The following is a 22,553-nucleotide window of genomic DNA, read 5'->3' on the forward strand; positions in this document are numbered from 1 at the left end:
CCATCTGCTTTAGAGAGCTGTAATGAGAAAAGTCACCATGAAACATAAATGCATTATTCATAACTGTGTATGACAATGTGGCACTTTTAACGTAAATTAAAGGTGGATGTAGAGAAGGGATGACAGAAATGCATGCTGATGATGTGACTTTTACACACAGTGCGTGTGTGTGTGTGTGTGTGTGTGTGTGTGTGTGTGTGTGTGTGTGTGTGTGTGTGTGTGTGTGCGCGCGTGTGCGTGCGTGTGTGCGCGTGTGTGTACCAAGGTTATAATAGTTTTGGATTTTGTTTTACTTTATTTTAGTTTTAGTTACTTTAGGATTTTTGAAAATGCGAATAGTTTTCGTTTTTATTAGTTTTTGTGTTTTTTGTAAACGTTATACGGTTATTTGTCAGGTGCAGGATTGAAAAGGTAAGTATTGTGTAATAAAAACTTAACAAAAGATAGCATTTAAAAATGTATTCCGTTACAGATGAACCACCAACCATCCACAAACGAAAACTAAGGGCATTTTGTCTATAATTTCAGTTAGTTTTAGTTAGTTTTGTAAACACACAATACAGTTTCAGTTAGTTATCTTTTTTTAAAATTATTATTGAAGTCTTTATTTAGTTGAGTTAAAAGAAATATTTTTTCAATTTTAGTTTTAGTTATTTTGTTAGTTTTAGTTAACTATAATAACCTTGGTGTGTACTTGTATTACTATACCTGTGAGATTCAAGTGTCCCCACAAGTTTCCTGGTCCTCCTCACTAGAGAAATGTTTTTTATATGGTTAAAATAGATTTTGGGAATTAGGCTTACAGTTAGGAAAAGACCCAGGTAGGGGTTAGGATTAGGACTAGGCATTTAGAGGTTAGGTTTAGGGGTCATGATTGGAGTTATGCCAGTATTATACTTAGTTACACGGCAGTGTTGCACACTGAACAATAGCCAAGCTTTTAGTAGATCGGCATTCTTTTAGCATTTTTTTTTGCTATTTTCAATGCTATTCTAAAATGGTGACGTCCTCACGAGTATAGTAATACAAACGTGTGTGTGTGTAGGCTTGTCGCTGCACATTGTACATAGAGTACTTTAGTCCTGACGTCACTCGTTCATCCCCAGGTTCGTAAAGTAATTTCGCTATGGAGAATAATATTGGGTCATCATCGAATCGTCTCATATAAGAATTGTGGTCGAAAAATAAACAAACTGTCTTGGCGATATTGTCAGGGAGGAGGTTCTGTATCGTTTATGATAGTCAGTCACTTATATTTGATACAGTCTGTTTCTGGCAAAAATGTAACTAATTTGGCGGAAGTAACATTAGCGTTTTCTCACCGTGAGTTGATGCTTCATATCCATAAGAGTAAAACCGCCATGGTCATTTGTTTATTTTTGGAACACAGTTCTTATTTGACGCGATATTAAATACGTCTATGGGGATTTAGAATAGGGGTGGAAAACCGCGAACCAGGTAGACAAACCTAGGATGTGTAAATTATGTCAGACTTCTGTGCTCTATTTGCTGGCTCCAGTTCAGGTTATGCATTTTGATGTCAACACTGTTGTGAACAATGCATGTCTGTTGTTTTCGGCTTCAGGGTTAGGGGCTAAAAATTGCCAAAAAACGTTACAAATTGGCATTCATAAAATCACCGGCCTAAATTGTTGATGTCCTCACAAGTATACCAATACAAACGTGTATGTGTGTGTGTGTGTGTGTGTGTGTGTGTGTGTGTGTGTGTGTGTGTGTGTGTGTGTGTGGAGGACGACACATAGGCTTAGTTACTCGTGCAGTCGAATATTGATTCGTAGATTTTTTTTTTAAAGTAATCGATAGTATAATCTCGAAGACAATGATGGACAGTTGCAGCCCTATTTCACACTTCTGGTGTATACTGCCCTGCCAAGGTAAAGAGCAGTAACTACGTTTTTGGACACGCCGACTTATTTGTGTATCCCAAAGGTCAAATTAGCCTTTGTGATTTTGGGGGATAAACAATTACCTCAAGAACAGATGCACAATTAGTGTAATATCACTTATATGCCGATATCTCATTTGGCTGACCAGTTAAATCACTTTTAAACCCATTTTTCAGTGATTTTTGATTTCGTAGTTACTGCTCTTTACCTTGGCAGGGCAGTATAGCTCTTTAGGTTATTGAGGTTCGTGTGTGTGTGTGTGTGTGTGTGTGTGTGTGTGTGTGTGTGTGTGTGTGTGTGTGTGTGTGTGTGTGTGTGTGTGTGCGTGTGTGTCTTTTTGTAGTTCCTGTCAGTGTGTGTGTAGACGGCCGTATATGAGCTGTGACTGAAAGCTTCCAGAGTGAGTGGTGTGTCTCTACCGAGTGACTTATGATCATATGGGCTGCAGAGGCCTGTGAGACACATGGGACCGTCTGCCCATAAAGACGCAGACGCATCAAAACACACACACACACACACACACACACACACACACACACACACACACACACACACACACACACACACACACACACACACACACACACACACACACACACACACACACACACACACACACACACGTGTGCATGATCAAACAAAATCACACATAGATGGCAGGTCACTCTTTTTTACCTGGTTAAATAAAGGATATGATGACAAGGACATCCAGAAATACACATCCATGCATTTGCATGTACCGTGCGTGCACACACGCACACGCACGCACGCACACGCACTCACACACACACACACACACACACACACACACACACACACACACACACACACACACACACACACACACACACACACACACACACACACGTGCGCACACACGCACACACACACCTGTTGATGAGGAGATGGGCCCACCGTGGTAAAGCATGGAATGCTATCTGTTATGTGTATGAATTATGAACACAGTAAAGTGAGCCATGGAAAAAGCCATCTCTGACAAGTTAATCTCCCATAAATTCACTGGGCTTCAAACCACAGAGAAAGAGAGAGAGAGAGAGAGAGAGGGAGAGAGAGGTTGAGAGAGACCACTTTGCTTGACCAAATATAGGAGAAGAAGAGTTGCCTGGTTTTTAAGGGGCGTGAATATAGTCTAATTGTCCAGTATCCTGAAACAAAGTCAAGGTGTAAGGAAGCCTATTTCAAATACTGTAGTAGGAGAGATGCTGAAGGACACAAATACAATATCCTTCTTGAATCGTCAGGCAGATGCAAACCCTTTAAGGTACATGCAACAAACCAGTGTGTGTGTGTGTGTGTGTGTGTGGGGGGGGGGGCAAATGCATGCATGTATAAATGTGCGTGTTGTGTGTGCATATCTGTATACAGTAAACATATGTGCATGTATGTATGTATGTATGTATGTATGTATGTATGTATGTATGTATGTATACTGTATGTATATAACTTTTATTGATCCTGGTATTGATGCTGATTTGTATTGTATGTCTTGTATGTTTCTTATAAGTCTTGATTATGAATTGAATACATACTGTAGGACCAAGGACAAAAACCTTTACAAAAAACAGTAGCCTGTAATCGTATGTAATTAAATCCTTTAAGAATATATTTTCAACTCTTTTTTCAACTATTTTTTTAAATTAGTGTGTTAATAAATAATAATTTGAAATGTTTTGGTAGGACATTTGTCCCAATTGTGAAGAATGAGTGATATATATATATTTATACATTTTTGTTTTCAGTCCCAGTTAGGGCCCGGTTACGGCCGGGCCTTAATTTTCAGGCCCGTTGAGAACTCTAGTGTGTGTATGTCCATATGTGTGAGTGCTGAGGTCCAGTGGCTGTGTGGTATTGTCCAGCAGTGTGCTGGTTCATTTAGGCTGGATAAAGGGCTGTTGGTCAGGGGCCGTCAGGGGCCTGGTGATGTATGGTGTAATCAGGCCGTCCGACCAGCGGGGCCCAGCGTGCTCCATCCATCGCAAGCTGTCAGGACCCCAGCTGAGGGTGAGGCCCCTCCAACAGCACTGGAGGAGAGACGTGTAAACAGACGCTCACACACGCACCGACACACACATATGGATGCACGTCACGCACACGCACACATACACATGTACGCACGTGTGCGCACACACACACACACACGCGCACACACACACACACACACACACACAAAGGGAGACAATGAGAGCCATGTTGAACATAATGGGAATATTGATATAGCCAAGAGTATGCAACTGTGTGATGTGAGGGGCGCGCGTGTGTGTGTGTGTGTGTGTGTGTGTGTGTGGGTGTGTGTGTGTGTGTGTGTGTGTGTGTGTGTGTGCCAGCATCACATAGCAGGCTTACATAGCAGGCTTACATAGCAGGCTTACATAGCAGGCTTTTAGTGCTGCAACTATCAATTACTTTCTTAGCGATCATTCTATCGATTACTTTTTCGATGAATTGAATAATGGAGAAGCACATTTTTTGTTTTGTTTTTATATATCAACAAATTGATTAACCACGTTATACTTTGTCTTGACATGTTGAGAACATTTTTAGAAGATTTTTTTTTTTAACTTTTTGTCATGACATGCCCAAAGTAGGGATGGATTATTATATGTGTGTTACGTATGTGCGCTTCGCGAGCACGTGCATGGTGCCGGTCAGTGTGTGCGTGTGTGTCTTTTTAAGTGCCGTGTGTGGGAGTGCCATGCTGTGCCATCCTGTGTATGTTGTTGTAATGAGTTGCAGGTGTTAGTGCACATGGAGACAGACAGACAGACAGACAGACAGACAGACAGACAGACAGACAGAACATACACACAAAGCCACTAACAGAAGTGGCTAGCGCCGCTTAAAAATATCGTTACCCTACACTCACAGTCTCACACTGACATTGTTGATAGGTGTAACCAAGTAGCTTTCGCTTGTAGCCAGCTTGTTGGCGTTTTGTGGAAGTGGATTTAGAAAAGAACAATGGCGGCTTGTCTTTCTCTATTTCACCTTTACAATTCAACAAAACAGTTGCTGATAACATTTTAGGTGAGAAATAGGCCATTCACTTGCAGTTTTTAGCCGCTCCAGGCCATGGTGACTTTTTTTTCTTCTTTTTGCAATGTGGTTATCAAACACTTGACAAAGACATGCAATGAAGGCAGGATATTTAACAATTTGGCAATAAACTGTATTGTCCAAAAATCAGTGCACTGAAACATCAATGGGAACTATCCACTATCTTCTATGTTCTGTAAATGTCTTCATTGCCAGTGCATATCGGACAACATACGCCGATACGGAAATAACTGTGATTGGTCTCTACTGATGAACAGCCTGCACATGAAAAAACACCCAAATGGGCAAATCATCAGCTTATCTCACTTTCAAACCCGAGAACATGGATGCACTAGAAAGGAAAAGGAGTGCTGATGGAGCGTACCACATGGGCTACTGATGCAGCCTGACAGTGAGTCCCGGGTTCGATTCCCTGACGTACCCTTGATGCATCACTCCCTGACTCTCTCCGATGTTTACCTGTTAATCTTAACTGTACTATCCGAAACCTCTGTCTGTCAGTCAGTCAGTCTGTCATGCGGAACTGTCAGTCAGACAGTTCCGCATGGTTCTCCACAGTGGGTTGAGCAATTGATCTGAACTTGCACACAGGCACCGGAGATTCGGAGTTCAGGCTATGGGATCTGTTATCTGTTGTCATGGATAAACCCTGTAGGCTATGGGATCTCGAGCCACTAGCTACACTTGGCTCGCACGCACAGAACGGCAGAACAGGCAGAAGCTACAAACTTTCATACAGGACTTTCATTTATTTTTACACGCAGTGTTATAGGAGCAGAGGGGCGCTTTGGATATCAATCATCTCCATAGCACTAGCACGCAGATTAATACGTGGAATGCTCGAATCCACGTTGTGTTATTATTAGCACACATAGCTTAGCTCAAACAGCGTCAACATGAACTTCTCATGGTTGTGGGTGCCAACAATTCCACGTCAGGTCGTAAATGACCGGGTCGCCAACAGATTGAAATCAAAACCAAAATTTAAAGGTAGGGTAAGTGATATTTTTTGGTTAAAACAAAAAGTATTTTGTTAAAAGGTTAAAGCACTATATTCTGATAGTAATCATTGCTATAGAGTGTTTGTTCAGTAACAGGAGTCTCCCCGTCTCTCCAGCTCTTTAATAAACAGAAAATACATTTTCCGGTAGGTGTCAAAATCTCAGCCAATCAGGAGAAAGTACCCATTTTTAAGCTTCATTTTTATAGTGTTCCAGTTCCAATTTTGCCTGCTCATTTCTTAGTGTCATCACTTCCAATTTAACTTGTTTAATCTGTATCCTGATTGAGTTCTCTATTCTGATTGGATAAAATTGGAAATGAAACTGAAACTGAAACGAAAATGCATTTTCTGTTTTAAAAAGAGCTGGAGAGACAAGGAGACTCCTTTTACTGAACAAACACTCTATAGCAATGAGTACTATCAGAACATAGAGCTATTTAACACTTATTTTAACCAAAGAAAATCACTTACCCTACCTTTAAACTATGCATACCGAGCACATAACCAAAAAGTCTGCATACATCGCCGCCTAGTATACATCGTTGATTAGTATGGACGAGTCAAAATAAAGGCAGAAAAGCCCCGCCAAAAGAAATCTCTAAAAAAAAAAACATAATTACAAATTACAATATGGCAATATGGCAGCCCCTCTCCTGTATTATTGCTTAATCAGTTATTCTCAAACTTTTCCATGTCAAGGACCCCCCAAATTATTTTGTGGCCGCGGACTGCCATCTAAAAATGTTTTGTGCAAGGGACCCTCAGAAGAGAAGATTTGTGTTAAAAAAGCCTTAATACTTTCAAGATTTAAAATGTAAAAAATAGACAGATGTACAAGCTTTGACTTGTACATCTGCTAACATATAAAATATGGATAAGTCGTCAAAATGATTGTGATGCTGTATTAACAAATTTTGCTGGGGAGCCCCTGGAACCCCTGGGGGTCCCCGGACGCCACTTTGAGAACCATTGGCTAAAATGCCATGACAAACTAAGTTATTGTCGCTGTTGGGTGGAAACCACATGTCCAAAACGTTACTTGTCAGGAAATGGGGGAAAAAGAACCTGTGGTCCACATCACAACGCGTTGTGAGCTTGTAGATCTGCTATTTTTGCTACTTTTGTGCCAGACTCTTGTGCGATGAAGTAGGTAGATGTGCAGATGTTCCACTTGACTGAGGATTGATTGAATACTTTATGCAACACAACAGTTTGCAAAAAAGCACAGAAGTACTAGCCTGGTATCCAGCCTGCTTCGCTACGTTCGGCGGACTTTTTTTTCTCTCTTCGCTTCTCAGTCTGGAATGCACCCCATTGACTCGTTTTGCAGAACTACACTGGAACTACATATGTTACGTTAGGCCGCGCCTAACGCCCCCGCCCCGCACCACAGACCAATCAGAAGCCACGGCACGACTCGAAACGTTTGTCATGTCCCGCCTCCCTTGGAGATAGGAGGCATTCCAGACTGAGAAGCGGAGAGAGAGAAAAAAGTCAGCCGAACGTAGCGAATCAGGCTGGATCCCAGGCTACAGAAGTACAGGTTAAAAAGGATGCTAAAAGGACCCAAGAAAGCACTATGGCTTGTTTCTATTGGGGTCCTGTGTATTCAATTCAAGGATATTTCACTCTCTGGCTTAGCCTCAGAGCAGCCAGGGTTGGGCTTTCAACACAAACCAAACCGTTTTTTGTCTATTTTACTCAGGCTTGTTTTCTTAACCACAATGTTAAAATGTAATTTAGATAGTATGTTATTTAAACAGATACATGGTTTCCTATAGTTTCAATGTTTAGACCAGTGGTTCGCAAACTTTTTCCCGTCAATATCACGCGGACCCCCATCTGAAAATATGTTGTGCCAGGGACCCCCAGAAGCAAAGATTTTTGTTAAAAATGTTCACTAATGTTCCAAGATTTAAAAAAAATAGCCAATCTACAAGCTCATAGCGCGGCACTCAGTGCTGCACTATAAACCATTGCAGTAATGTACAGAATGAAACCAATACTAAACCAAAAGTCACTGTACATATTGTATTGTTCCCTCGTACTCCCATACATGAGTTATTGTGTGGAAGTGTGGGGGAACAACTACAAAACGGTTATTAAACCAATAGTTTTACTCCAGAAAAAGGCCTTAAGAATTGTAAGCAAATCAGACTACTTTGCCCCAACAAATCCATTATTCATTGATTTTCAAACTTTAAAACTACAGGATCTAGTTGACTTGAGTACCGCAATCATAATGTACAAGGCACATAATCATTTGCTTCCTACCTGTGTCCAGGAACTGTTTCACCCCAGAGAGAGCCAGTATGAGCTAAGAGGAACTGCCATTTTCAAACAAAATAACGCAAGAATAAATAACAAAAACAGCTGTGTATCGGTAATAGGGGTAAAATTATGGAATAGTTTAGATGACGATTTAAAAAACTGTAGCTCTATATATAAATTTAAAAAGATGTACAAATCAAAAGTAATAAATAAATATAGAACCCTAGAGTGAGGTATATTTTAATTTGTATATACAAAATGAGGATGTGGGTGTAGTATGAGCGTAACATGTATATGTGTATATATGTATGAGTATATATATGCGTATGTGTATGTGTGTATATATATATATATACGTGTCCTATAAAAAAAGACAACATCGGGTGACACAAAAAGAAAAAAAAAAAAAGAAAAAAAAAAAAATTCTTGCACCTTTCATTGCTTTCTTCTCTTCCTTATTGTTTGCAAATTCAAGTTATTGTACTTTGATTCTTTATTTTTTTGTACTCGTTTCTGTCAAAACATCTTGTATGTTTTGATCTTTGTTTTGTTTTGGTTGTTTTTTTGTTTGTTTTTTGTTTGTATTACTCCAGCATGCTAGTATCTCCTTTAAGCATGATGTTTACTAACATGTGCAAAGGGTAGGCATAATAAGCTTAGGCTTCAGCCTACACCTTTTGGTCTGTGTATTACCATCATTATTATTTATTATTTATTACAACTATTATTATAATTATTATTGATGGGAAAAAAAAAGAGAGTGAAAAAGAACAGTGTATGTACATAACTGCCTTACAGACCAAATAAAATCTACTACTACTACTACTAGCTTGTATATCTGCTATTCTTGAATAGCCAACGTATAAAAGGTTAAAGTGGTTAAAATGATTGATGCCTATATTAACTACTTTTGCTGGGGACCCCCTGGAACCCCCCCAAGGACCCCTGGGGCTCCCCGGACCCCACTTTGAGAGCCACTGGTATAGAGTATTATTTTGACAGTATATTGTCTAGACTGATACTAGGTTCCTGGGTTACCTGCGATCCTAGTTTACTGAGGCACTACACGGTCTCTCTGCATTTCATGAATGAGTTGTTTACCTTGCCTTATTGTAAGTCGCTCTGGATAAGAGTGTCTGCTAAACGCCTCAATTGGAAATTGTAAACCACCAGCAAACAGGCTGGTCAATGTGACAGGTAACTGGCAAGCGACTAGATGTCCTGTTCTGTTCCTGTTGGCTGCTAAAATAGGGCAAGTGGCTGAATAATTCTGGGATTTACCTGACCTGGAAGCAGCATGGCTCAGCATCGTGTGATTTCGCTTAGAATTAGACAAAATGCTGCATCTCCCTGCTATTCCGTCATTAATTTTTCATGCATGTCGTTGGCGTTGGGCAGACACCTTGTATCTCCATATTTCTGTGGATGATTTTAACATTTTGTTTAGTAAATGAATGCCCTACTTCCGTCATGCAAGAGTGTCACGCAAAAGTAGCAAAAATAGCCGTGCTACAGGCTCACAATGCGTTGCGATCGTGAGCGGCTATTTTTGTTACTTTTGAAAGATTTTGAAAGTAAAAGTGACTAAGTGTGTCTGTGGGTTTCTTTTAACCCATTAAGACCTGGATCTGTGTCATTTTTAGATTTGAGACAAAAAGCATTATTTTACACTTTGGGCTATTCAAAAATAGCAGATATACAAGCTCATAGCGCGGTACCGAGTGCCGCGCTACGAGCTTGTAGATCTGCTATTTTTGAACATTTGTGAAAATGTGTGCAAATCGTTGAATATATATATTTTTAAAGCGAACATTTTTAACTCAAATCTTTGCTTCTGGGGGTCCCTGGAACAAAATATTTTGATGGGGGTTCGCGGCCAAATCCATATAATTTTTGGGGTCCTTGACCCCTGATATAGCACCACTGATATAGAAACATACGTTTTTCAGAAAACTGTTAGGATTTAGGAGACACGTAGAATCGGCTTCAGGTCTCAATGGGTTAATACATATTGAACCAGAAGAAAAGTAAAAACCAGAGCTTGTGACTAAACAATAGCTACATTGGATCCATTGGAAAAGCAACGCTTTTGGACATACAAGGTTTCTAGCCCACAGCGACGATGTGCATGTGTGCATGCTTGCTTTGTGCTATGCATTCTAAACAGGCCTTAACTAATCATCCCAGGTCTAAAGCAGCCTCTAATCCACTTCCCTCGGAGACAAAAGGGAGAAGGAGAGTTACGCAAGGCCCTGCGATTGATTGGCGGCACTAATGCGGAACGCCCGCTGACCTCTCCCGGCTCTGTGGAAGCTGGAAGGGCTCTTCCTCAAGATGCTCCTCTTCATCCTCTCCGCAAACACGCACGGAATGAAAAGCACGATCGCAACGCACTTCACTCAGACGTGCGACTTTTTAAGCCTGATTTATATTTGGCTGGCAGCGCCGGTGTGTCTCGCAAACCGAAAATAGCAGATCCACAAGTGGATGCATCGTCTATTTCCGGTGTGAGACACGATGCACCAGGTTATTGCAATGATTATGTACTGTATGTTGCTTTTGCTTCACAGTTAATGTATTGGTGTCTTCAGTCCAGTGGAAAGGTGTTAAAAATTAGCACTTGTGCTACAACACTCAAACAACGCATCTGGTTTGTCCAATGTAATTTGTGATGTCAATGTCAAATAAAATAAACATAAACATAAGTATAAATCAACCTTGGGTTCTCAAACCTTTTCGTGCTACGGAACCCCAAATTGCAGCGGACCCCCACCTGAAAATATGTTGTGCCAGGGACCCCCAGCAGCAAGGATTTGAGTTCAAAATGTTTGCCTTTAAAAAAAGGGTTAGGGTTAGGGGATTTTTCAAAAATAGCAGATCTACAAGCTCATAGTCCGGCCCCCACCAAGGACCCCTGGGGGTCCCCGGACCCCACTTTGAGAACCAATGCTTTAGATATATGCTCTACCTACCACATGCATGGCATGCACACCTACACATTGTGACAGCAGGGTTGCAGACGTAAAAAGGGATAAGCGCATACATGCATGCATCCAAGTCCTCACAGGAAAAGAACTGTGTGTACTGTGTGTGTACATTAGATTAGATTAACCCATTCAATCCGTGTCATTTTAGATTGTAGCTATAGCCATTATTTTATACTTTGGTATTAAAAAATAGCAGATATACAAGCTCATGGCGCGGCACCGAGTGTCGCGCTACGAGCTTGTAGATCTGCTGTTTTTTGAATAGCAGAAAATGTGTGCAAATCTTTGAATATGTATATATTTCTAAGCGAACATTTGTAACTCAAATCTTTGCTTCTGGGGGGTCCCTGGAACAAAATATTTTGAGATGGGGGTCCGCGACCAAATACATATAATTTTGACATGAAAAAGTTTGAGAAGAGAACCACTGATATTATAGCAACATACGGTTTTCAGAAAACTGTTTTAGACGACTGTTTTAGACGACATGTGTAGATGCGTTCCCGGATTGAATGGGTTAAATTATGTCCTTAGTCACATACAGTAGGTCTAATTGGAAAAAAAACTAAACAACCAAAACATTTTTTTGGGGGGTATAGTCAGCCTTATCCGCTAAGCACAATTGGTCTGGTTAATATTATAGGGAACCAGACAGGGCCAAGTAAGTCAAGGGTGTGGAGAGCGAGATAGCATGGAAATAACACCAACCTGACCGTGTATAAACAAGCCCTCTGGGGAAGAGGAAGGCTGCCATTGTTAGTGTGAAGCAATTAGAGGTTCCACGCTAGGCCACTTGAGCGGAGAGACTCCTGGGGTCAAGAGTGTTTTAAGAACTTTGTTAATATACCTTTCACTCCTCCAGATTGTGTGTGTGCGTGTGTGTGTGTGTGTGTGTGTGTGTGTGTGTGTGTGTGTGTGTGTGTGTGTGTGTGTGTGTGTGTGTGTGTGTGTGTGTGTGTGTGTGTGTGTGTGAATTACTATACTTGTGAGGACCAACTGTCCCCACAACAAGTATATAAATAGATATTATGAGGACCATTTTCTTGCTCCTCACATGAGAAAGGGTTTTTTATGGTTAAAACAGATTTAGGTTGAGTTAGGTTTTTAGGGTTAGAATTAGGCATTTAGAGGTTAGGTTTAGCCTTAGGGTTGACCCTATTTTAAAAGTAGTTGAGCGGCGATATCACACACCGAAAAATAGCCGATCTTACAAGCTCACAAAGCGTTGCAGAGTGACGCTTTGTGACCTTGTAGATCTGCTATTTTTCAGTGGCGTCCTAAAACACAAGTATAGTAATACACGCCTGTGTGTGTGTGTGTGTGTGTGTGTGTGTGTGTGTGTGTGTGTGTGTGTGTGTTTGCACGCGTAATGTATGTACAGCATGGATTTAAAAAATCCCCCTAATATGTCAGCAATTGGTGCATCTATCCTCGTTTATGCTGTATTTGTGTGTTGTTAATTGTGAATGATTCACTGTTGTAAAGCACTTTGTAACATTACACTTTGTAACTTTGCAAAAAAAAAAAGGTGCTATAATGAATAAAAATGTATATTATATATATATAATTGTTATGTACTTGTATGTGTTGGGGGTGAGCTGGGTGCAAGGGGCTACTGCAATTCAAAATTGCACAGAATGAACAGCTCATTATGGGAGTATAGACAATCAGACAAAGGGAGTTTCTAAATTCAGAGGAACCTGGAAAAGGCAAACACCCATAGAAGATGAATGAGTTGCTCATTGAGTTAAGGGGGAAGCGGTCTATTTATGTGCATCCAAATATAACACAAACACTTCAACTTAATGAGAAATCTGGGCGACTGAGGCTAAAACAAGACACTCTACTCTCTCTCTCTCTCACAAAGCACAGTCTATAACGGATAGACGATATGTTTGGCAGACGTGACTCGCTAAGAACCAGTGGTTCTCAACCTGTGGGCCAGGGCCCCCAGGAGGGCCGCGAGAGTATTGCAAGATTTTTGTTAATATATATTCAAGTAATTATTTTTCTTGAAACCCTTGAAAAATGTGTTGTCATAGTGATAACCAAAAAGAACTTATAGTTCTGCGTTAGTTCCATTAATCCAAGCTGGAACACAATCAATTGATTGATAATTCAACTAAACATGCTCTGAAAATGCACACGACCAACCAATTAAGTGGTCAGATGGGTGGGCCGTTTCAAGTGGGCCCTGATCCAGAAAAAGGTTGAGAACCACTGGCTTAGACTATTAACAATATCTTTCGATAACCATTTATGTTTTTATCATGGCATTGTTGTTAATTGACAAACACAACTGGTCTTTGTACCAGAATATAAGATGCCAACCCTGGTATTTCCTGTGCGTTCTCTCCCTCAATGGTTTGGTCTACTGTATTGTGAATAACTTTAGAATTATATTACTAATTGACCAAACGCAACTCCAATATCCAATATCATATATTTAAAAAATCATACTTAGTATGATAAAAAATAATAACGACACTGAGGCCACATTTTACTATATTGAGTGCTTACAGTATGTATTTACATTTATTTGTGGGTACGACATACAATTTGTTCACGTGTTTTGGTTTATCACATGAATTAAATTATACAATTTGTTCCGACATTTTAATTAATTTGTGCTCACAAGATGAGTGCATATACTGTAAGGAGAGCCAGCACAACAAACTATTCATTTCAGCTGCCACCTACTTGCAGAAGAGATGTACTTATATATAAACAGCTGGCACATAGGAACTAGGAAGCCCTTTCTTATTTAGGGGAAGGCTAACAAGGTTAAGCAAGTGTCTGGACTCTAAACAACGAACCAGGTGAACACAGTCTATGTCTGAAAGCTGGGACTGGTCTGGTATGGCGCTCTTATCACGGCCTGGATTAGAGTTTTGGATGAAATATGATCGACACTATGAAAATACAAAGAACAAAAGGGAGCAGTCATGTGACAGCAAAGTGGGCTCTGTAAAAAAAAATTAAGATTTGTATTTGTATTTTGCTGCATATTCATATTGCAGTAATCTGCTGCCCTGGCACTTGATGGAATTAGATTTAAGGGTTTGCAAATGGGCTTGATTGTGGTATAAAAACATCATCACTCTGTTTTGCCAAACACACACACACACACACACACACACACACACACACACACACACACACACACACACACACACACACACACACACACACACACACACACACACACACACACACACACACACACACGTAGAGAGGGCCACCATGCAAGCGGGGAGACTGTGCGCCGAGCCAGCGCAGCATTAGCTGTCTGATTTATACCACCGACAAAACTTGTTTTCAAAGATCGCTCTTCACACAAATATGCCGCACGGCGCAGCTGGAAGCCATCACAGCGCCGCGGAAATCAAACGCAGCGGGATTAGCCATCCCGAAATGTATTTTCTAACGTAAATCCCAGAGTAAACAGAGGGCAGTGGAATGGGACGATGGCAAGGAGGCTGGAAACAAACCGTTAAGTGTCTTTGAACGCTTGGACCGGATCAGCCCGTTTGATGTTGATACAGTGATGAAAGAGACGGAGAGAGAGGGGGGGGACAGAGAGAGAGAGAGAAAGAGAGAGAGAGAGAGAGAGAGAGAAAGAGAGAGAGAGAGAGAGAGAGATGGAGAGATCAGGAAGGGAGGAAAAGAAGAGAGGCGAGAGGGAGAGTAACAGGGTGGGGGGGGGGGGGGGGGTTTGGGGGGCTGAGGGGAGGAAGTTGTGGAGCAGGGTACGAGGTGGAGCCGACCCCCATTTGAAGAGATTTGTTCCTCCACAGCCAAAGATAGTGGGGAGCAGAAAGAAGAAATCCTGAGAACTGTCTTGCGGTGCAGATGTGCTGAACATATATATCAACATCAGACACCCGGTAGGGATAATATTTTCATTAACATGGGATTTCCAACGCAGAAGGGTAGACGCTCTCACTCCAGTAAGCCTGTCGCAATGAGATAGCGAGAGCTCCACTGATTGATATCTCAACCGCGTGTTATTGGCCATAGATTTAGCAGGTGGACATATCTGATGGACCTCGCTGATAAAGTCCATGTGTTGCCTAAATATGGAGGCCCGCCACATGCTGTGCTCGTGCACCGCGGGGAGTCAACACACACACACACACACACACGCGCACACGCGCACACACACACACACACACACCACTGAATGCCTGTACCGAGACACAGAGAAAGCTCCCACACAGACGAAGTCGGGAGAGCAATTTTCTGGTTGCAATTCGAATGCAGGGTGACCAGTGGCCCTACAGGCAGGGATATTAGGCACTACACAGTCACTGGAACACATAACACGCACACAAACACACTTAGAAACGGACCACGAGGTCAGGTGTTGAACTGTGCCGGTGCATTTTAATCTCAACCTTACAAAAACAAGTGGTTCTGTCATATTTTCCAATGCACTGAAAATCCCAAACGCTCTCAGGGGATATATCACCCCTTAAATAAGCAGTTATAAACATGCAATTTTTATACTGTGACGTGCAACATTTAACTTGCCAAATTTAACAACCTGCCAAATGTTTTGTACAAAGGCATACATATTGCATAATGTACAAGCATAAACAATGATTACAGCTTTTTTAGCCGCCAGCTGAAAGCGCGGCTCTGTATTCACTCTGACTCGACAGATTTCCGACATGTATTCAACACTTTTTTTGCTATTGGCTGTCCTGGCTGTCCTTCACTACTTCACAGCCAATGGGGAGACACTACTTTAAAGCCAATGGACGGCCGTCCTAGCCAATGGACGGCCGTCGTTTACAGCACCCGCCTCCCCTCGCAGCACCGCGGCGCAGGCACGCCGGGCAGTTGTCCTCCCACCCCCCCTTACCTCTGACTGCAAAGGTCTAATAGCGGCCAAACAACGGATGCACGCTTATACAGTACTTGAGTAAATGTACTTAGTTACTTAGAACATTTATTTTTCGACGACTTCACATCGCCGAACATTTATTTTTCGACGACTTCACATCGCCCGTCCCCGCAGGGAAGGGGGTTCCCTGGCTCAAAACAGATGGGGGGGGGGGGGGGGGGGGCTGTTGACAAATACATATTAATCTGGGGGTCCATGAACATGTTTGAGCACGCGAGTTTTCCTTTCGCCTCCGAGGCACCCAAACCAGTAGAGAGTAGAGACGCGAAAGGAGTTGGGGAGAGCCTGGCTGTGTTGTTGACTGACAACGGGTGCATTTCTCCTTTCCGACATGTCGCCTTTCCGACGTTGACTAACCCTATACCTAACCCTAACCCTAACCGCACGCGGAAGCCACTAGTCGGAGTGGTGAGATGTCGGAATGGAAGGAGCACCCCACTGGCAACAGATGCACGCTTTTATGCGAAACAACAACAATACAACCTGGCGGAACAGTTGCGTGCATTAGCGCAAGATGAGCACAAAGGAAACGTGTGTTTCAATCACCGTCTCACAGAGTACTCACACACGCGCATACTGTCTGAAATACTCTGAAAACAGCCGATCTACAAGCTCACAATCATTGTACTTTACTGGAGTAAATGTACTTAGTTACTTTACACCTCTTAACAGACGAACATACGTGTTGAGGCTCCGAAAAACTCAACGAGCCAAAACTCACTATCTCTCGCCCCTAAACACGGTCGCCCCTGATCGCAACGGTCTGGGGTGAGCGACCAGTGCCGTTCTGCCTCGCCCCTAAACACGGTCGCCCCGGATCGCAAAGAACGGTCTGGAGTGAGTGATCTGCTCTGCCCTTCAGCGCATATTTGCATGCACATAATGATATTGTTGTTGTGGTTAAGTTGAAATAAGTTGCACAAGTTGTAACAATAGTGCTGTATCCTTACTTTGTTGCAGTAATCAATTCATTACAATATACGTACAATGACTGCCAGAATATATATATATATATATATATATATATATATATATATATATATATATATACATATATATATATATATATATATATATATATATATATATATATATATATACATATAAATACATATTCCAAATATTATTTAACTTTTTCTTTTCAAGATCTTTTTGCAAATAGCCGATCTACAAGCTCAAAAAGCGTCGTGCATGCAACACTTTGCGAGCATGTAGATCTGCTATTTTCAAATAGCCAATGTACTAGTCTGTGCTACTGCTCGTATGTATGTGTGTATATATATATATATATATATATATATATATATATATATATATCTATACATATCTATATATATGTATATATATATATATTCCAAATATTCTTTAACTTTTTCTTTTCAAGATCTTTTTGAAAATAGCCGATCTACAAGCTCAAAAAGCGTTGTGAATGCAACACTTTGCGCACATGTAGATATGCTATTTTCAAATAGCCAATGTACTAGTCTGTGCTACTGCTCATGTAGCCTAGTCGCTTCTTTTGGCTTTGTTTTCATAGAACTGACTGCTTATTTCACTCATGCAAGAGAGCCTAGTCAGCCTACGTGACACATAACATCACACTTTTGCGGATTCCCCTGTATTGCACGTTTAGATGGAGAAGCGAGGCTGCGCCATTTTCACCCTGAAAGGTGGTTTCACTTAGGATTAGGGTTGCACTTAACTTTCATAGCCTAAGCATAAGTAGGCTAGGCTAACTATTTTTGTTGCTGATACAAATTTAATTTACTTCTACTCAACTACATCTCAGAGGCAAATATTGTGCATTACATTATAAAACATACATTTAACACTTTAGCCCTATTTCACACCTACAAGTATAATACCTACTTGTAGATCTGCTATTTTCAAACATTTTAGTACTTTCACTTTTGGAACTTTACGTACATTTTGATACCAATACTATTGTACTTTCACACAAGTACATTGCGACACACACACACACACACACACACACACACACACACACACACACACACACACACACACACACACACACACACACACACACACACACACACACACACACACACACACACACACACACACACACACACACACACACACACACACACACACATCCTTTATATTGGTAGCCAACCGATGAACCTCTCTGTTGACTTATTTTAGTTGCATTGGAATGGCTGAGATTTCATTTTAAAGACCACTTTTACATTTTGTGCTGCAGATTGGGGCAAAAAAAGCCTGCCGCTGGCGGCTATATTATGACTTTAGTCATTTCTTGTTTCTTCTTTATTTCCCATTTTTCTCCGTCCTTTTTTTGTATTATTAATTTCTGTTTGTATGTATATATATATATATATATATATATATATATATATTATTTTTTAAATGATGCAGTTTGAATTAAACAAGTGTTTGTGATAATTGGATGAAATCGATAATGTAATGTAAGAACCTGCAATAAAGTATAAAAAAAACGGCTAAAATGAATGTAGGATACTGTGTGAAAAAACAGTGAACAGTTTCGTTAATCAAGGACTTTCTTTCTCTGTGACCTATTGGCACTGTACAATTTCTCAATTCTGGTACTTCACTAACTGAACACTTATGCATCGCCACTTGCCACTGTCACAACTAGTGACTGAATACAGGCTCATATGAAGCTGTACACGCACACACACACGCACGCACACACACTCTCGCCACGCCACTGTCTTGCTCCAATAACCTCCAAAACACATTCACTCAAACCAGCTCTCTTGCTCCAATTCAGCTGGACAGACTTGCACCATTTGACATTTTCATTCCAATATCCACACAGTTGGACAATCAATTGTCAAATCAAAGCCTAGAAAGAGTCCTTAGGGTCAGTGCCTGTACAGTAATGTGAGAGAGAGAGAGAGAGAGAGAGAGAGAGGCATAAAAGCAGAGCAACACGGTAGTGACCATATTTAGATCAATAGTCATGGTAGTGTCCATGTTTACACGGCAGCCATTTTTCTCTTACATCATTCTTGAAAGGGTGGATTCCCACCCCCCCACATGTACTGTAAGTGTGTGTGTGTGTGTGTGTGTGTGTGTGTGTGTGTGTGTGTGTGTGTGTGTGTGTGTGTGTGTGTGTGTGTGTGTGTAAAAGAGAGAGAGAGAGAGAGAGAGAGAGAGAGAGAGAGAGAGAGAGCACCTTTCCTTGTGATTCAGGCAGTACTTTACTTTGACCATGTGTTGACTATTACCTCCCTCCTGTTGCTTTGTTTCTGCCCTACTTACAGCACATACACCCGCCATGCCAGCAGCACGCCAGCCAAATTAATAGGAAATACACACACACACACACACACAAACACACACACACACACACAAAATCATCAGGTGTGCCAGCATCCTTGCTCCAAGCTGGCGAGCGTACAGCATACACCGATTCATATCAAGTCAGAACTTCCACCACCAGCCATTTTCCAAACCCAATCAAGAGGGGCTTACGCTGCAAAATCCTGCGTGTTGTGTTATCTCAACTCTTGAGAGTCGACAAATGGACCACTCTCAGGGTTCAATTATCACTCAGGATTCCGCAGTGCAGCGGGCAGGCAGGCAGGCAGGCTGAGATAGGCGGATGAAACAGATAGCGACGGGAATATCTTCAGCACTTTGCGTCGCCACATTTTATTTAGTGTTGGGTGGTCGCTGTAACCCGGTAACCAGCATTACAACATTACAACGCTAGATTAGGAAAGCAAATGATATTAATCAGTGTGGATGATTATCGAATTAGCAAAACGAACAAATAGATATAAATAGACTGAATGCTTGCGGTGGCGGATTTTTGAATGTTTGTTGCTCAACGCGGTCGAGAGGAACCGGAGCCAGCCACCAAGCGCCGCCTTTACGTACGCCGCTCGAGTGGAAAAGCAGTCAAGTGCATACTTTGGTTGAAAAGTATTGAGATCTGCGGTTGGCTTTTTAACCCACAAAAACACATAAGCCTTCAAAATCTTCCTAACATGGCTGTGTAGGCAACCAGCGGTTCTCATTACAAACCCACATGATATGAAACATCCCTCCATGGAACACATATTGTCTGCATGTCTCAATTACAGTCTGAATTCCTGCCTCAACACACACACACACACTCACACACGCATGGAAACAAATGCATGTGCACAAACAATCACATCGATACGTGTGCCCATTCGCTCACATGAAAACATGTTCGGACGCACAAAGAAACACAAATGCATATTTGCGTGTGCCGCACAGACACGCACGCGCGCACACACACGCACGCGCACACACACACACACACACACACACACGCGCACGCCAAAAGCTAATGTATTGGGCTATGATGTGTACAATATGAGAACAACTAGTGCTTAACTGGGACCCATTTCACACACATTCACCGGGTTAAGCCCAACTCTCCCATTTGCTTTAAACAGAACCTGCTGTGTGTGTGTGTGTGTGTGTGTGTGTGTGTGTGTGTGTGTGTGTGTGTGTGTGTGTGTGTGTGTGTGTGTGTGTGTGTGTGTGTGTGTGTGTGTGTTTGGGCTTGGCCAGGCTGCAGTGATCTCTCAGGTTACACACACACAGGAAGGCTCTGAGCAATAACAAAGGCCTTTCAAAGGAGCCCTCAGCAGGTTAAGATAAAATGTTTTCACTGGAGCTGATAAAAAGCATCTGCAGCTTAAATGAACAGGCACTGGTATTAATGCTGGTATGCAGTGCACACTGATGAACGAACACACACACACACCGGGCATGTAGGTAAACACACTAAGACCGAGACCACTGAGAACATACAGTACACTGTGTGTGTGTGTGTGTGTGTGTGTGTGTGTGTGTGTGTGTGTGTGTGTGTGTGTGTGTGTGTGTGTGTGTGTGTGTGTGTGTGTGTGTGTGTGCGTGTGCGTGTATGTGTGTCCAGTCTAGTAATGACAGAAGCACCTGTGTGATTCAGTGTCAGTGATACATCCCAAGCTTGCCAATTGCGTCCATAGTGGGGAACAGACAGTGGATAGGGTTTGTTACCAAACCAACCTATGGACTGCTAAGTGCACTTGTCTTATGGTATACTATACAGCCCTCTCTTCTACTCCATTCTGGCCATGTTTCTCTAACCAGACGCTAGGTGTGTTAGCATGCAACGGGCATTTAGCCCAGTGGTTCTCAGAGTGGGTTACAATGGCTCAAGGGGCGGGGTTCCTGGGGGTCCCCAGGAAAATTAGGAACAGTGCACACCGCTTGAACCCTATTTTATACTTGGGATATTCAAAAATAGCAGATCTACGATCAGTGGTTATTTTCTTTTTAAGATTTAGAAAACTCTGGAAGAATCGGCACAAAATCATTTCAGATGGGGGGGGGGGCAAATACATATACATTTTGGGGGGGTTCTTGACATGAAAAGGTTTGAGAACCACTGATTTAGCCTATATGAGTGCATGTCTATGAATACAGGAGGCCTCCAATGCCACCATCCCTCACCTGCAGTGTTGATTTCGTCGACTAAAACTATGACGAAAAATGTTCGTCGGTTACCTTTTTTCACTGACGAAAACTACGGTAAATAAAAACTAAATAAGAACTAAGCTATGATGACTAAAACTATGAATAACAATTTCGTCAACAAATAAAAACTAGACTAAAATGTTAGGGAGGGACTAGTGGACAAGAGATCCAGTAGAACTAAGTCATTTTATGTTTGGTTGTTGGTGTTGTGCTCTGAAAATAGCAGATATACAAGCTTACAACGCTGCGGCACATTGTGAGCTTGTAGATCGGCTATTTTCAGAAAGTGTAAAATCAGCCATTACGACGCCATCAAGCCACCGCCAAAATAGACTTAGTCTTATATAATCTCATAATCTCTATAAAAAAACTAATGAAACTAAAACATTTCAGATGACTAAAATATGACTAAAACTAAATGGAATTTTATTCAAAAGACTGATGACTGAAACTAAATCAAAATGTGCTGTCAAAATCAACACTGCTCACCTGGAAGCCCTGGATGCGGGCCAGGTAGTCCAGCTGCTGGGCGGGCTGCACCGAGACGCCGCAGGGCAGGGACGAACCCTTCCCCTTCAGCCCGCCCAGGGCGGCGGCGTCGCCCGCCGAGGCCTGGCCGTTCAGCAGCAGCTCGCGGGCCATGGCCGCCGTGGGGCTGGACGAAGGGGAGGTGGAGGAGCCGCCGCCGTAGTACGGCGTGTTGTGTCCCGGGGGCAGCGGGGCGGAGCACGGCCCCATGTCTTTGGGGTTCAGGTAGCTAGGACCTCCGGGGCCCGGGGCCCCGCCGCCTCCACCTCCGCCCTGCTTCCTGCTGGCCTCCATCTCCTGGTACACGTCCGGGCTGAGGTGGAGCAGACCCTTCTGGGCTGGAAGGAGAGCGAGATGGAGAGAGA

At 42.1% G+C, this 22,553-nt stretch overlaps 1 protein-coding gene across 2 annotated transcripts in view; it reads right to left on the bottom strand.

The window, feature by feature from the left end:
- The window catches only part of stau2 (staufen double-stranded RNA binding protein 2), a 130,369-nt gene that overhangs the window by 44,273 nt on the left and 63,543 nt on the right, over window positions 1-22,553 (bottom strand). For both annotated transcript variants that reach the window (XM_084048790.1, XM_084048789.1), the window contains exon 12: window positions 22,150-22,526. In XM_084048790.1, coding sequence (XP_083904916.1) covers window positions 22,150-22,526 — 377 coding nt within the window. The remainder of the gene's footprint in view (window positions 1-22,149; window positions 22,527-22,553) is intronic.

The sequence above is a fragment of the Gymnoscopelus microlampas genome (genome assembly GCF_963454915.1).
Source record: "Gymnoscopelus microlampas genome assembly, chromosome: 22".
Taxonomy (NCBI): domain Eukaryota; kingdom Metazoa; phylum Chordata; class Actinopteri; order Myctophiformes; family Myctophidae; genus Gymnoscopelus; species Gymnoscopelus microlampas.